The sequence below is a fragment of the Phalaenopsis equestris genome, unplaced genomic scaffold, assembly GCF_001263595.1.
Source record: "Phalaenopsis equestris unplaced genomic scaffold, ASM126359v1 Scaffold000006, whole genome shotgun sequence".
In the NCBI taxonomy this organism is placed as follows: domain Eukaryota; kingdom Viridiplantae; phylum Streptophyta; class Magnoliopsida; order Asparagales; family Orchidaceae; genus Phalaenopsis; species Phalaenopsis equestris.
In genome coordinates this window covers 311,451-325,696 of record NW_018164448.1, presented here as the reverse complement: position 1 = coordinate 325,696, position 14,246 = coordinate 311,451, and the positions used below count along the sequence as shown (strand labels likewise).

Sequence of the window (14,246 nt, the reverse complement as noted above, 5' to 3'; positions counted from 1 at the left end):
GAAGGAAGACGAAGGGAGCCGCGATGGAAGGAGTTGAAGAGGATGGCATCGCGGCTTTGTGGAAGAGTCCTCGTGCGATTTGAACCAGTGTGTAGAGAGGAAGAATGGAGAAGAGATGCGCTCATGCCTCGTGTGGTAGGGAACTGAAGCCAAAGGAGCTATCGCGTGCAGAGCGAGACCGGAATCGAGTGCAGAGTGCAAGTGAGCTAAGTTTTAATAGAGTTAATTGATTTAATAATAAAATTATTAGATATATATATATATATACATAATAGAAAATTAAGAGAGATTATATTTAATACTTAAAGAGGAAAAGTTTATCAAAATCATAAATTAATTAAATATCATTTTTATGTTAGGTTTCTAATTTAGAAGAGACAGCATCAACACAAATTCAAGCACAAATTAATCGACATCGATGTGAGTACTCACGTTCTACTATGGTGACATTTTAAGTCTTCTAGACCAAATACATTAATTAGTAATTTCATAAGTTATATTGTAATTACTGCAAACTCGGAATTTTGAATTCTAGTGAATTTTTTTTCATAATATAGGAATGATATATGTGCACAATATTATTTAATGATTTATAAATATATTGTTTGATATGCAAATGAAAATGAAATATATTTTTAGTAAATAATAAATTTGATAAAATATTTGTATGTACATGATTGACTTTGATTAAACCACCCCTTGATAATACTATTGATGGACACTAAACTATCTATGTACGTATATAAAAAAAAATATTGATATGGATATGTCTTAATTGACACAAATTTCAGATGGAGCTCCTGTGACAATTTTATAAATATAGAATGATATTAATATGATTTTGATACAGTAATGCATTGAATAATATATTAAATGTTTATATTGATTTATTAAATTTTAACTAACATGAATATTATTTTTTTTTTCCATTATATTACTGTAGTTGAGGCATATGAGTATTCATTGACTTATTTAGCCCACAGTTATTTTTAAACTATTTTTTCAGGTTAATTTATTAATATAGGTTCATTTGCTTATTTAGTAATGTATTTTTAAAATTAAGTAATTAACAATGAGCATTAGAAGACATAATGTTTATATAAGATGCAAACAATCATTAAGAAAGTAAATTTAATTATATTTCTTTCATTTAAATTGATTGGTAGCTCTTTCATTTGTAAAATTTTATTTATAGAGAATGAATATTGAAAATTTAATTCTCACTGTCTGAGAGTCTTTTTCCATCTCAGTAAATTTCAAGTCTGGGGTTGAATAGTGACACTTCTTGCCGCTGATTCTGCTTCTGTTGTTGTTGCTTCTGATTGCCATCACTACTTCTATTGTTGTTGCTGGCTGCTGAAGGGAGAATATGCTGGTAGAGGAATACAAGGGAGGGATCCAATATGGAATTCTAGCTAAGTATGCCGACAAAGGTTGGTCTGCAGCATAGAAAGCTAGCTGTAGAAAGGGTTCTGGCAGCCGAGAACATGGGGGATTTTTTGCGGCAGGGAAGAGCCGAAAAAGGGAGCCTGCAGGGAGAAAGAGGGCCGCAAAAAGGAGTTTTGGCTGCCTGCAAGGATTTCCAGCGTAGGAAAGAGGGATTCCAGATAGAGGAGGAAGTTCGACAGTCGGAGGAAGATATGGCTTTTATTAGGGCTTTGATACCACGTCGAAATTATTTGGGGAGGAAAATTGCTTCCTAACTTACAAATTTACCAAATATCAAACTTCTATTTTGAAAGTAAATATTCAGAAATAAAAAATAACAAAAAGCATGAATAGAAAGAAAATAAAGATAATCTCCCAATCCAATCTTGGGAGATTGAAAGGGTCGGTTAGCCCAGAAAAAAAAAAAAACTTTCAGATTTTCCACAAAATTGTCATAAGAACATAGACTTTTTTAAAATTGCAGTGTCATTATAGGTTTTTTCTTTTATATAGAAATTAAATAACAGTTTTTTTTTTAATTATCATAATTTTGTAGGTCTAACTATAAAAGTTTCTCTCACCGCATATATTTTCTTTTGAAAAAAAAGGTTGCCGTTAAGCATTACCAGTATAGCTATCTAAGAAGCAAAGTTATGTAAAAAATTGCCCCCAAAAAAATCCTAAATTTTGGGAGTTCTTAAGCAAGGCTACCCAAGTACAACACTAACCAAAAAACAAATTTAAATTTCTATAAAACAGCATAGACAAATGCTTCACAAGGTCTATTTTCTTATGATCAATTAGAACATCATTGAAGAAAGAATGAGCAATTAAACCAAATAAGAACATGATTTCACTAAAACCTTATATCACGTCATAAAAGAGGCTAGTTCTTGAAGCAATAAGACGCATTTAAAAAGGTTGTATATCAATTTTAAAAATAGAAAGAAGCTTGGGTAGTTAAGCGGGTTGTTGTTGTTGTTGTTGTAATCAAATTTTGAAAGACTAAAATCAAAATTAAATAATTCAGAATCAAAATTTCGGTTTTATTTCATTTAAATTAAATATCAAAATCCAAAATCATCTACAAATTTACAAGCACCTTTTGAATTGGCTGGCAAACTTACCTAGATTCGTTCAAACATCTAATGTTACATATTAGATCAAGTGAAAGCGGAATCATCATGGTTATCTTCTTCTTCTTTGATCTCATCATTATCCTCTATGCCTCGACCAGCACTACGAATCACATCATCATCAAGGGCTGCAGGATACAACATTTAAATAGAACATTCACCCATTAATTATTTCAAGTCAGGAGAAGAAAAGTATGAAGCCTGTACACAAACACGAAGACATGAATACAACACGACATTTATAAAATGCAACATAATTGCAAATTGAAGACAAAACAAGTCTGGACACATTTTATATTTTATAAGTTATCAATAGAAAACATATAACATTACATGATAAAAAACATTATCATAAAAGGAATTTTCTAAGAATAAAAATAATAAAAAACAATTAATAATATAAAGAAGGATTTACATACATTACCACTAAATTCCTACGTATTTACATATCTAATAACTAAACATAAATTTTTACATCCATTCCACCTTACCTATGCATGAAAAAATGTATTTCACTTTTTTTAAATTTAAAATGGGGTATTTTTTATGAGGTATAAATGATTTGGGTGTTATAAATGTAAAAAACAAAATTTAAGCGTTAGATGCATAAATATATAGGAATTAGGTGGTATGAATGTAAATGCCATTAAAATTAAATATTTTATCACAAAGTATTCGTCTTTGTTTCCTTGACTTGTCCCACTATGTCCGTGCCGTGTCGCAGCCCAAATTTAAAATAAAAAATCCTAACAGTGTTTGTGGCGTGTTAGGAATGCCTCAAACGTGTCGAAGCCGTGACTAAACCCAACGCATGTCCAACACAAACACGAAAGCCATTTACAAGTGTCTATACTTCATAAAGAACAACATATACCTGAGATAAGGGTCTCAACTTCATCTAATGAAGATTCAGATTGTTGTTCGATAGACTCAGGTTGATTGAAAACCAGCCAGCTCGAGTCAGCATCCGCTGAAAACAGTGGGTGATTCCCCACCCAATCATCAACAACATCAATATTATCAACAGAAATTGGATCAAAGCATCTGTTCTTCAAAACATGCCTGTAAATTCACATAACACGACTATTAACGCACAAAAGAAAAATGTTTCAGCAAAGAGAATCTGTTCAAATCAGATTTCAAAATTTACTTCTTAACCAGCTGTTCATAATCAGATTTCAAAATTTACTTCTTAACAAGCTCTTAATTCAGTCTTTTACTCACCTTTGCTGTAACCGAAGGTTATAGCGAACATATACAAGTTCACATAGCCGCTGACGCTCAGAAAAGTTCAATTTTTCATTATGAAGTTGTTCAAAAGGTATATGAGTCCGCTCAGGTCCCCTTGCACTGCAGGTTTGACTGAGGATATGAATAGCCAAACGTGTAAGGTTTGGGCAACTCCCCCCATATGTAGACCACCATTCAGCTATAGTAATAAATCAATGAAGAATGCATTCAAAAACACACAAAAGAAAACTAAAGTATTAACAGGAAAAAAAATGTTGCAAGTTTGCTTTCTCACCCGGAAGTAAAGAGCGTCTAGCCCTAACGGCTATTTTCCTTGAAAAATCTCGATCAGCACCCCTATAATAATTCAGTTCCTTCTGAATTTTATCTTGAACCTTCGCTTCAGGCACCAATCTTTCTATACAATCCAACATTCCGGATGAAATTTCATTGGAGATTTGCCCCTCTGTGCTGTAGAATAACTGTGGATTCAAGAAGAACCCCGCAGCATGGAGAGGGCGAGGAAGCTGCTTGTCCCATCTCCAATCTATAAGATCCCAATATGGCATGTAATCACTCTTCTTCACAAATTCCTTTCTTATAGCATCCTTAGCTAGATACAAACATAGATGAACATAGCCCATTGCTGGCCTCTTTTTACTTTCAACTAGTTTCAGTAATTGCACAAGTGGTTCTGTAATCCGATTGATTGCAGCACAGGAGATCCAAAATAGCGAATTTAGAATAAGGTTAGCCATGGCAACCCCATCCGGCTTCTTCGAGTATGGTGATTCTAGCCATTCTTCAGAAGTGACCATGTTTCTCAACTCCTCTTTCAAACAAACCAAGCTCTTTAAAGCAACAAAATTCATGGCTGCACGGCTACTGGCAGGACGTAACAAATCTTTACCATGAGTATACTTCTTCATCATATTAAGAACAGGTACAGTTCTATATATGAACCTGGTTAACGATTTCGCACTCTCTATTGTATCAATCATGGAATCCATTTTAGAAAAATCTTCCAATATAAGATCAATGCATTGAGAAGCGCAAGGACTCCAGAATAAAGTGGGGAAGGTCTCAGTTAATCTTTTCCCTGCAAAGGCATGGATGTCGGAGTTATTGGTAATCACCTGAATCACATTGTTTGGGCCAACATCCTCCACCACATGCTTCAAAAGCTCATACAAAGTATCAGCAGTGGCAACAATCTCGGTGGCATCAACGCATCTCAAAAACATAGTTCCCTCGGGGCAATACACGAAGAAGTTAATCAAAGTCTTCTCCATCGTCGAACACTCATCAGCCAATATTGAACAGCCTGTGTGACCCCAAGTCCGCTTGTAGTGCTCCAAAGTGAGGTTCACCTCCTCGATCAACCTCTTCAAAATGCCTCCGCGGAAATCATGATAGGAGGGGAGTTCAAGCCCTGGCCCGAAAGCAGCAATGGCTTCCACCATGGGCTGAAAATAAACAGAATTAACCGCTTCAAGAGGCACACCAGCCTCGTACAAAAACCGCCCAATTGAATGATAAACTTGCTCCTTATCCACCGCTTGAACCAAACTTGACCTGTTCACCCAGGATCCGTCATTACCCAAGGTAGAGGAAGGCCCCATGTGATTCATTGAGGAATTCTTCGTCCGGCGCTTCCTTCCCCTCTCAGCTGACTTCGCTGCGCGAGGCAGGGGAGTCACACAGCTATCTTCCTTAGCTTCCATCTGAACAGTGCCAAGATCGAGCATTTCATTAAGAGGCACAATCTGCAAACCAGAATTGGCAGAGTGATCAATGTCGCAGGCGGCTGCAGAGATTTCCGTAGGATTCAGATGACCAACCTCGTCCGCAAGCTTAATCTTCCGCTTCTTCCTAATGGCGGCGCCATCGAGACTGTGCTGCATCGCATGCTGCACCTCTAAAGGAACCTTTGGGCAGCAGGCAGCATTCCCTTTGTGACGTGCAAGGTGCTCCTTGATTCGGTGAATGCCGCCGCCGAGGAAGAGCTTCATGCAGTAAATACACTTGAGCTTAGTCCTGCCGTTGGAACGGATCATGAGGCAATGCTTCCAAGCCGGGTCGTGCTTCTGGTTGCCGATCGGCAGCACGATCTCCGACGTCGTCATCATAGACCAAGAAGGAGCTTTTGAACAACCAACGGAAATAACCGGCCGTCCTCTAGCCCTAAAGTTACGTGGTGAAGATAGGGTGGTTCGTTTGGGTGTTTTCTGTGTGGGTTGACTCAACGGGTAAAAGAAACTCAAATCATGAAGCAGAAGTGAATTATGAGTCACTTGCCTGGGTTTTCGCTATTCACGAGGCGAGCTGGGCGGCCATCGGCTCTCCTTAAGGAGGGTTTTCTTTCGCGCCTCCGGAACCGAGAAAGAAAGACGAAGCGGTTCGGTTTGGAATTTATAGATGGAAATGGGTTCAGAATACCAACCGGCTAAACCGGATATCGATACCAGGGGTTTCTACTAAAGGGACCAATACGTTCTAAACCCAAATCATACCCAACGCCATGTGTAAAAAATTGCTCAATATATCTGAAACGATTGGGGGCTATGATGGGTTCACTTCTGATGGTTCGGGGAATTGGGTCCTCATCGCACCACCCGTCTCCAGCCGGTCAATTTAGGGTTTGAACCGGTTTTGAGTTGGGAAAACCGAGGCAGCCGGTTGCGTGGGCGGAGCGGCCGCGGGCGGTCGGTCTGTTCGATCGGGTGGTGTTCGCTCCGGCTCGGATCGGCCGCCGAGTTTCTTGTAACTCTGGATCGGTCCTAGCTTCTGGTTTGTTGTACTTTGGGAGGGAGGGAAAGGGAGGGCGCGCAGTTCCTTTCTGCGGAGCTATTTTTTTCGATTCTGATGCACGATATTGGTCGCCGGGGAAAAAATTTTCCGTGAAAGGTATGTGGATGCTTGCGTGTTTCTGCGTTTATGATCGTTTTCAGGCCCTATTTCTGGAATTTGTGGATATTCATTCGGTGGGAACTGCTTGCTTTTTTGCTTTCATAGTTTCATTGTGGTTAGTATTTACAGGAAGTGATGTGGACTGAGGCATAGAGAGTTTGGATTAGGATCAAGTTGTTTTCGTTTCGTTGAAACATTTAGGGCAGTTTGGTAGCAGGATTTAAATTATGTCGAATGGTGGAAAAAGGCAATTTTAAATCTAATTTCGAGGCATGGAAAAGAATCATATGGCGATTTTTTCCTCATACTTATTTCTTGCTCGAGCTGGAAGGTGAAACCTTTTTCACACGCATCGCTCAAGCCGATCTTGTTTGAGTAATCTTCACCAATTTTTTTTCTTTGTCTGAATGTCCAGTCGACAAGCCGCATGTCTGCTCACCACTGAAGCGAGGCACGATGCTTCCATCGTCACTTCTCTAGAAGCCTCTTAAACCCTTTTTCCAGACTTAATTCGGCCATCTCCCGATCGACAGCGAGAGTCCAACGTCGAGCAGCCGAAGATACCTAATTTCTGCGTTACTTGCTTCTTTTTTAATTCCTCTGGCTAATCTTGATTTAACATTGTGCATTTTGCCCATTTTTTTAAACAGAATATTATTTGTACCTATATTAACTTATTGAGTAGTGATTACAGTTTTTTGTTATTTATATTATGTATTTTGCTAATATTCTTTTTTATGTGTGTTGGAAGGTCCACGATAGTAGAGTAATAAATTATCTTAGTGTTGTAAGAAAACCTAGCTCACACTCAGATAATGAAAGAGTGAAGCAAAATGAGAAACTCAAATTTTATATAAAAACCTCTGAAAAGGGGGAAAAATCACTGGGTTTAACCCAATTGAAATAATCTAATATAAATGGTGAATACACATGTTTACTCTTCTCTTAAATTAAATAAAATAGAATTTCAAAGTTGATCATTGTAAATGTGCAGTAGTAGTTTATGATAATAGTCGTAGTCTGATTATAATTAGTATAGTTCTCCGTGAAAGTAGACTGCAAGGGTCGTAATCGATTGCTATAGAGGCAGTAGTCTATTGTGAATGTTGTAGCGTCAACTTGTCGTATAGGTTGTAGTTGAAAGTCATAGTTGTAATTGACTATATAAGCCCCATGTGGTTATTTCAGGAGCGTTTGTTAGCCACAGAGGTCTTAGTAGGAAGCTACAGAAACCGTGAGCCACATAGGTCATAATGATGAGTTGTGATTACATTCGTAAGTTGCAGAAGCAGGAGTCAGTAGTTGCAAGAGCTTAAAACCACATATATTGTAGTTGATCATATAGACTTTAGTGGTGAGTTATGACGATATTCATAGGTCGCAGAGGCCTTGTCGGGAGTTGCATGAGTTTTGATAACATTTGTAGGCTGCAAAGATTAGATTTGAGAACTGCAGGAGTTGTGATAACATTTATAGGCCACAAAGGCTGGATTCAGGAGTTGCACAAGCTCCGATAACTTTTGTGGATTGCAGAGGCCGGAGTTGTGAGTTGCACTAGCTGTGATAACGTTTGTAGGTTACAGAGGCTGGAGTCAGGAGATGCACGAGTTGTGGTAACGTTCGTGGCCCGCAGAGGCCGGTGTTAGGACCTGCACTAGTTGTGATAATGTTTTTAGACCGCAGAGGTTGGAGTTGGGAGTTTGGTCAAACTGCAGACCATTTAGGTCGTAGTTGGTCACATAAGACGTAACGGTGAGCTGTGATGACATATGTAGACTGTAAAAGCAGGAGTCAGGGGCTGCGCAAATTGTAAGTCACGTAGTCCGTAGTGGTAAGTTGTTACGACGTCTATCGGTTGCAGAGTTTGAAGTTCAAAGCTGCACAACACATGGATAACGTAGGCCATAACCGGCCACATATGTCGTAGTGGTAAGTTGTGAAGACGTTATTAGGCCGCAGAGGCCAAAGTTAGGAATTTTACAAGTTATGAATCATGTATGCCGTAGTGGTAAGCTGTGATGTCGTCTGTAGGCCGCAAAGCAGGAGTGGGAGCTGCATAAGTTGTGTATCACATAGGCTGTAATTGATCACACAAGTCATAATGCTGAATTGTGATGACGCCCGTAAACCATTAAGACATGAGTCAGGAACTTGGGAGTCCGAAGGAATTCACCATCTTTGTGGTTCATGGTTATACCGTATTTGGGAGACGTCGTTGCTTCATATGTGGTGTGCATGGTTACACTGTCATCGACTTGTCATTGCACCGTGTACTGAGCGATGTATTACTTCGTCGAATGATTCATTATTCCGTGATATAAATTAGGATTTTGCAATGTATGTTGTGACTCCACAAGAGGCTTCACTTCAATGAGCAAGTGGCGGCCGATGGTGGTTGACGGTGGCTGGCAGGTGGTGGTCGACGACTGCAAGAGGGGGAGGAATTTGGCAGATCTTCAGAACATAAATGATGTTGAGCTTTAGCTCCTCCAAGTTTGGCTCTTCTTCTGGCTATAGGTCTAGGGCCCCTCTTAAGAGGAGGATTCTAGTTATTGAGTCAATATTATAAATAATGAAGGATTCCAAACCACTCTAATCGGACAACCTTAGGATATTTCCTTGATCGGACAATGTTTTGCGAACATTTAAATATATTAATGATGTCAGAATTGATTGATATTAGACTTGACAAATCTGACTTATAGAGGCACTCAATTTAACTATACGCTTGTCAGACTTTGAATCCATTTAACCTTCCAAATATGCACTGAAAACTTCAAAAAATAGTTTAACTGTTTGATCTGAGCTTAATTTGACTCAGATTTGATCAATTTTTGTATCATTGGGTTCACCTCGTTGAGCCGGTCAGTTTAACTGTAGGTTTGCTAAAATTGGAGTTCAGGATGATTTTTAATCAAAATTGTAATATTTCTTATCCAAAAAATTGCCTTGAGATTCGTGCTATGTCTCGAGATTCATATTTGATGATAAAAAATTGTTGATATTGCTTTACTTTTTATAATATTATTTATTAGAAAGAAGTTCATCTGTAGTATATAATCATATGTTTGTCGTAGATGTTGTTAAATATGCATATTATTTTCTGTTAATCTTCATAACAGTACGCCCATTTTCTGTTAAAGTGTTTCTGCTCTCAATATCATCCGGCTTAATGACTCTTGTTGAGCTCAGTAACTACTGATAATAATCTATTGTTGGCATTTGTGCGTTTCAATATATTTGTGGATTAGAATTATTTTTCTTTAAATATGCGTTAGATTTATGTTAGCATTTCGGAAGCTGCAGCAAACTATAACACTTCATTAGCACTTGGAAAAGTTAGTTGTATTGTTGGACAGAAGAAGAAATTGGAATGAAGGAGAAAAAATTCCAACATAGAAAATTAAAATCCAAACTTTACTTTCACTAAAAATAATCCAACAATCTAGGTTAATTGATCATAAAAAAATTTTGGCAAACTATCTTTATGTATTTTGAAGTGAAATTAACATAGTGTAAGGATAATGATCCATTAAAGACTGAACACGTAAGATGATGTTAGTATCGCAAGTTTTACTTTTTGACTGAACTGATGGTGGTGAGCGGAGTATTTCTGGTTGGCTTATGTTATCAAAGACAACATTTATTGGAGCTGAAATTTTCATTTTTTTTATTGATATATTTTAAGAAAATCTAGGAGTTTTTATCCATTTGAACTTCCCTTTCTTGAGATGATTGTGATGAGCTATTACTATATACGTTCTTTTGCAAACCTTATGCAAATGCATGATTGACGAGCCATGGAAGCTCCATCCTCTTAAATGCTAGTTGGTCCATTTGTAATGGCTTTAGCTGTCCCAATTTCGCGAACTAAAACAAAGAACGCATAAATATGCACTTTTCATATTTAAAACAGTTTCTCTTTTGTAGAACCTCAATTACACTCCCAAGTTATATGAAATGGATCTCCATAGTCTTTTTTTATATTTGAATTTTATCAAAGATGACAATAACGGAAAAAAAAAAATTATGGAATATCGTAACTATCATGGAAGAGGATGGTGCATGGATTAACCTCAAAGCATAACCAATCCCGAATATTGGTTATCTTAATTTTAAAGGTTGTTTACCACTTATACTCCTCACAAACTTGAATTTATCGGCAACCGTCTCAAAGATTAGCCTTCCAAAAGATCACCAAATCTACCATCAGGTAAATCTTGTGATCAAGTTCAAGTATATGGAACCTATATTTAATTATGATTGTTGATTTCAGTGGTCATCCTTCTACAATCAATTTCATTCAAAGAGCGTGATACCACATAAGGACAAGAACTCTCTTGAAGTGAATTTTTTGTGATAACATAGAAAAAATATTGATACGTAAATGCTTCTCAACGGCGAAAGCTAATTATGATAAAATATCATTGAAATTAGACAGAACTCAACTCATTGCTTCATGTATGTTAACAAATATGCTAGGTAGAGTCGTATTTATTGCTGCAAAAAAATAGATAACCCCTGTTTTAGTGTTTTTGCAATCAGACTCATTGGTAATCATAGGCTGGATGAAAAGAATCACCTTGGTTGCGAAAAAAACTTCATATTGTTATTAATCTTTGTGAATTTCTTAGGTCATAAGAGTTGAAATGTCTCCTCCAACCTTTGAACCATGTGGGAACATCTTGCAAATATTTAATCATAAATTCACTTTAATGTGAATTTGTAACTCTAGTATCATCATTTATTTCACAAGAAATCACTCAATTGTCAAGGCAAGTCATAAACTTCACAACAGTCATGATTATCTTTCTCAAATTGGTCACCTTGTACATCAAAAGTTCATAATATGTTACATAAAAAAGGATGTACTATTCATCTCTTTATTCTCATATTATCTCACTGTCGCATTATGGGCTGATCTTGCATCTATTTTTTCAACATTTTTTTAAATTTTGGCTCTGCCAACTAAGCTAATTTAGGCAAATCTAACTTGTATTGTACCACTCGAAATCATGTCATGTATAACCTATCAATTATGGAAATCACATTGAGATTAGCACACAACTTTGGTTGTTGTATTAATGTATTGAATCACACTGAGATTCTGGTTCAATGGCGATGGCAGGTTCAAGATGATCAATGTACTATTTTTGGGGAAATCATGATTTAGATTTACATATTTACCATTACAGAGCTGAAAAGCTGCAAAAGTATTGAAGGTCTGCCCTGCATGAATCAGAGACTCCCTATTGAGTGTTAGGTCGAGTTAATTTGGGCTAGAGATATATGTGTCTGTGTGTGTACACGCGTCTGAGTGAGTAGTGTTATGCAAGGCAATTTGGGCTAGGACTCTCCCTTGTGTGTGTGTGTGTTTGTTAAGACTTGCATATCTCCAAGAGACATTTTTTATAGTTTATTTATTGCAGGAAGTCATTCCAATTATGACATAATTCATGCAAAACATGTTGGATGGGTGGATCTATGTATTAGTTTAGAGTATTTGTTCGCTTTCGGGGGACCAAAACCGTCTATTTACATAATATTTTTAACATTTAAGGAAATGGAGCTTATCATCCTTTAAGAGTAGCTATTTGGGTCAGGACTGCTACTTTTCTATGAATCTATAGAGACTAAGGATAGGGGTGAGGCTAAAGTTGTCTTCAACTTTGAGCTCTTCACTAAACAGTGGAAAGATAAATAAGAATGAGAAAAAATCAGTTGTTAAAATGAAACAGTATCACAGTAGTATTGTCTTATAAAAGATTATCATAAAAATCTAAAGTTACTTCTATAATCACAATTAGATTGACTATTTTGCATGGATTACTTGTTGGGAAATAAAGGAGTTGCTAGCAGTTATTTTGGGTTTGTTAGAAATTGAAATGTCAAGATGAATATATGATAATTGGAATTGATAGAGTGAGAAATACACATATTGAAGATGGACTGCATCTATTGAACAAAAGATATTTGGAAATGAACTTTGGTGATGATGTGTAAAGGAAGAAGATGTAGCAATAAGACACGATAAATATCTTGTGGAAAAATGGAAGAAAAAGTGGTAGATGATGTTAGTATGGCTAATAATTGTGCTAAATTCTTACACAAAATAGAGTTAAAACTCATCTATCTTTCAACAAAAATGTAGATGGAGAATTGATTTGATCAATTGACATAGTTGGGATAAATCTTATGATGATGTTGACATATGTGGAAATTTTGAGAAAAAATTCTATTTCTTGTTCAACAACCTACTATATGTAATAGTGTGGTAAGCATACGAGTTCACAATTTAGGAAAACTAGAAAAAAAAAAACATTTTCTAAAGGAAACTAAAAAATATTCAAAGATATTTTGAGTGAAGAAAATAAAATCCTTCCTAATATAGTATATACGCAGGTTACTCCCAACACTCTCTCTCAACAACTCAAGTTTAGAATTCAATGTATCATGGCTAGTGCTTGGTAGTGCTTTGGTGAGAATATAAAAAATGTGAAGTTTTGTTAAAACATTATTTACCTGAAAATTTTTTTTATCAACCTTTTTTGAGATAAAGTATTAGTGAATTTCAATGTATTTTGTTTTGTCATGGTGCATAGGAATCTTTGCTATACTAATTGTTGTTTGATATCATTAAACATCTTATTTTATTCTGTCTCAACATCAAGTTCCCTTAATAGCCTCTGAAGCCACATTCCTTCACATGTTTATGGTGCAAGAGCACAATGTTCTCATTTTGCACTGTTTTGAGAGACGGCTTGTGCTTCTCTAGTACCCAATGGTTGAATTTATATCAGTTACCTCTCCCTCCCAACTAGCATTTTTGTATATTTTAAAGTGATCTTGAAGTATCTCAAAATTATGTTCACTGCTTCCAAGTGTTCCTCACTTGGATTATTCATGTGTTGGCTTACTACACTAATCGAGTATGCAATATAATGTCTCATGCGTGATAGTTAGATCAATTTTCCCAAAGTCTTTGATAGCTTCCTTTATCAACTGGATTGCTTGTTTCACTTTTGTTCAGGTTTTTATTGGGATCCATGGGTGTATTAGCTGGTTTACACCCAAGCAACTCCGTTTCATTTAATAGATATAAGATGTACTTTCTTTAGGATCTGATAATTCCATTTTTAGACCAAACCATCTCCATTCCCTGAAAGTATTTGAGAGTCTCAAGATCATTGATTTCAAATTTTGTTGCAAGCAATCTTTTTAGTCCGATAATTTTCTCCGATTCATCTGTCACAATAATATCATCTATTGTTGACCTCAATTTTCGTGAGGTCTAGTATTTCTCGTAGGAATTAGGATCTAGCCTTAGGGGTCTTCCTGCGACTATCTTAGCATCTTAGAAGTGGCGCCCGCCTCGTTTTAGTTCGACCTATTTCCGTCCTCTTTTGGAGTTTCGCGTGTGCGGTATCGACTTCTAACACTTAGAAGGATGAAACCGACATGAGGAAACCCAAAATGGATTCCTGTAGGACCTTTCCGAACCTTAGAGTGGCCTTCTGCACAATTCGCACTCCTGCGCGCACC

The 14,246-nt window shown here is 36.7% G+C and overlaps 1 protein-coding gene and 1 long non-coding RNA gene across 5 annotated transcripts in view; one reads left to right on the top strand and one right to left on the bottom strand.

The window, feature by feature from the left end:
- Positions 1-6,194, bottom strand: part of LOC110018198 — a 23,293-nt gene extending 17,099 nt beyond the window's left edge. For 2 of the 4 annotated variants that reach the window (XM_020715436.1, XM_020715435.1), the window contains exons 1-4: positions 4,090-5,937; positions 3,789-3,993; positions 3,439-3,626; positions 2,556-2,692 (exon numbers count right to left, since the gene is read on the bottom strand). In XM_020715436.1, coding sequence (XP_020571095.1) covers positions 2,592-2,692; positions 3,439-3,626; positions 3,789-3,993; positions 4,090-5,923 — 2,328 coding nt within the window. In that variant the 5' untranslated portion in view covers positions 5,924-5,937 and the 3' untranslated portion in view covers positions 2,556-2,591. Of the gene's footprint in view, positions 1-2,474; positions 2,693-3,438; positions 3,627-3,788; positions 3,994-4,089 lie in introns of those variants that run through there. The other 2 variants (XM_020715437.1, XM_020715434.1) reach the window with 2 other exon arrangements.
- Positions 6,195-6,622: 428 nt separating this feature from the next.
- Positions 6,623-14,246, top strand: part of LOC110018199 — a 35,003-nt gene continuing 27,379 nt past the window's right edge. The window contains exon 1 of the long non-coding RNA XR_002293342.1: positions 6,623-6,701. This is a non-coding gene — a long non-coding RNA (uncharacterized LOC110018199). The remainder of the gene's footprint in view (positions 6,702-14,246) is intronic.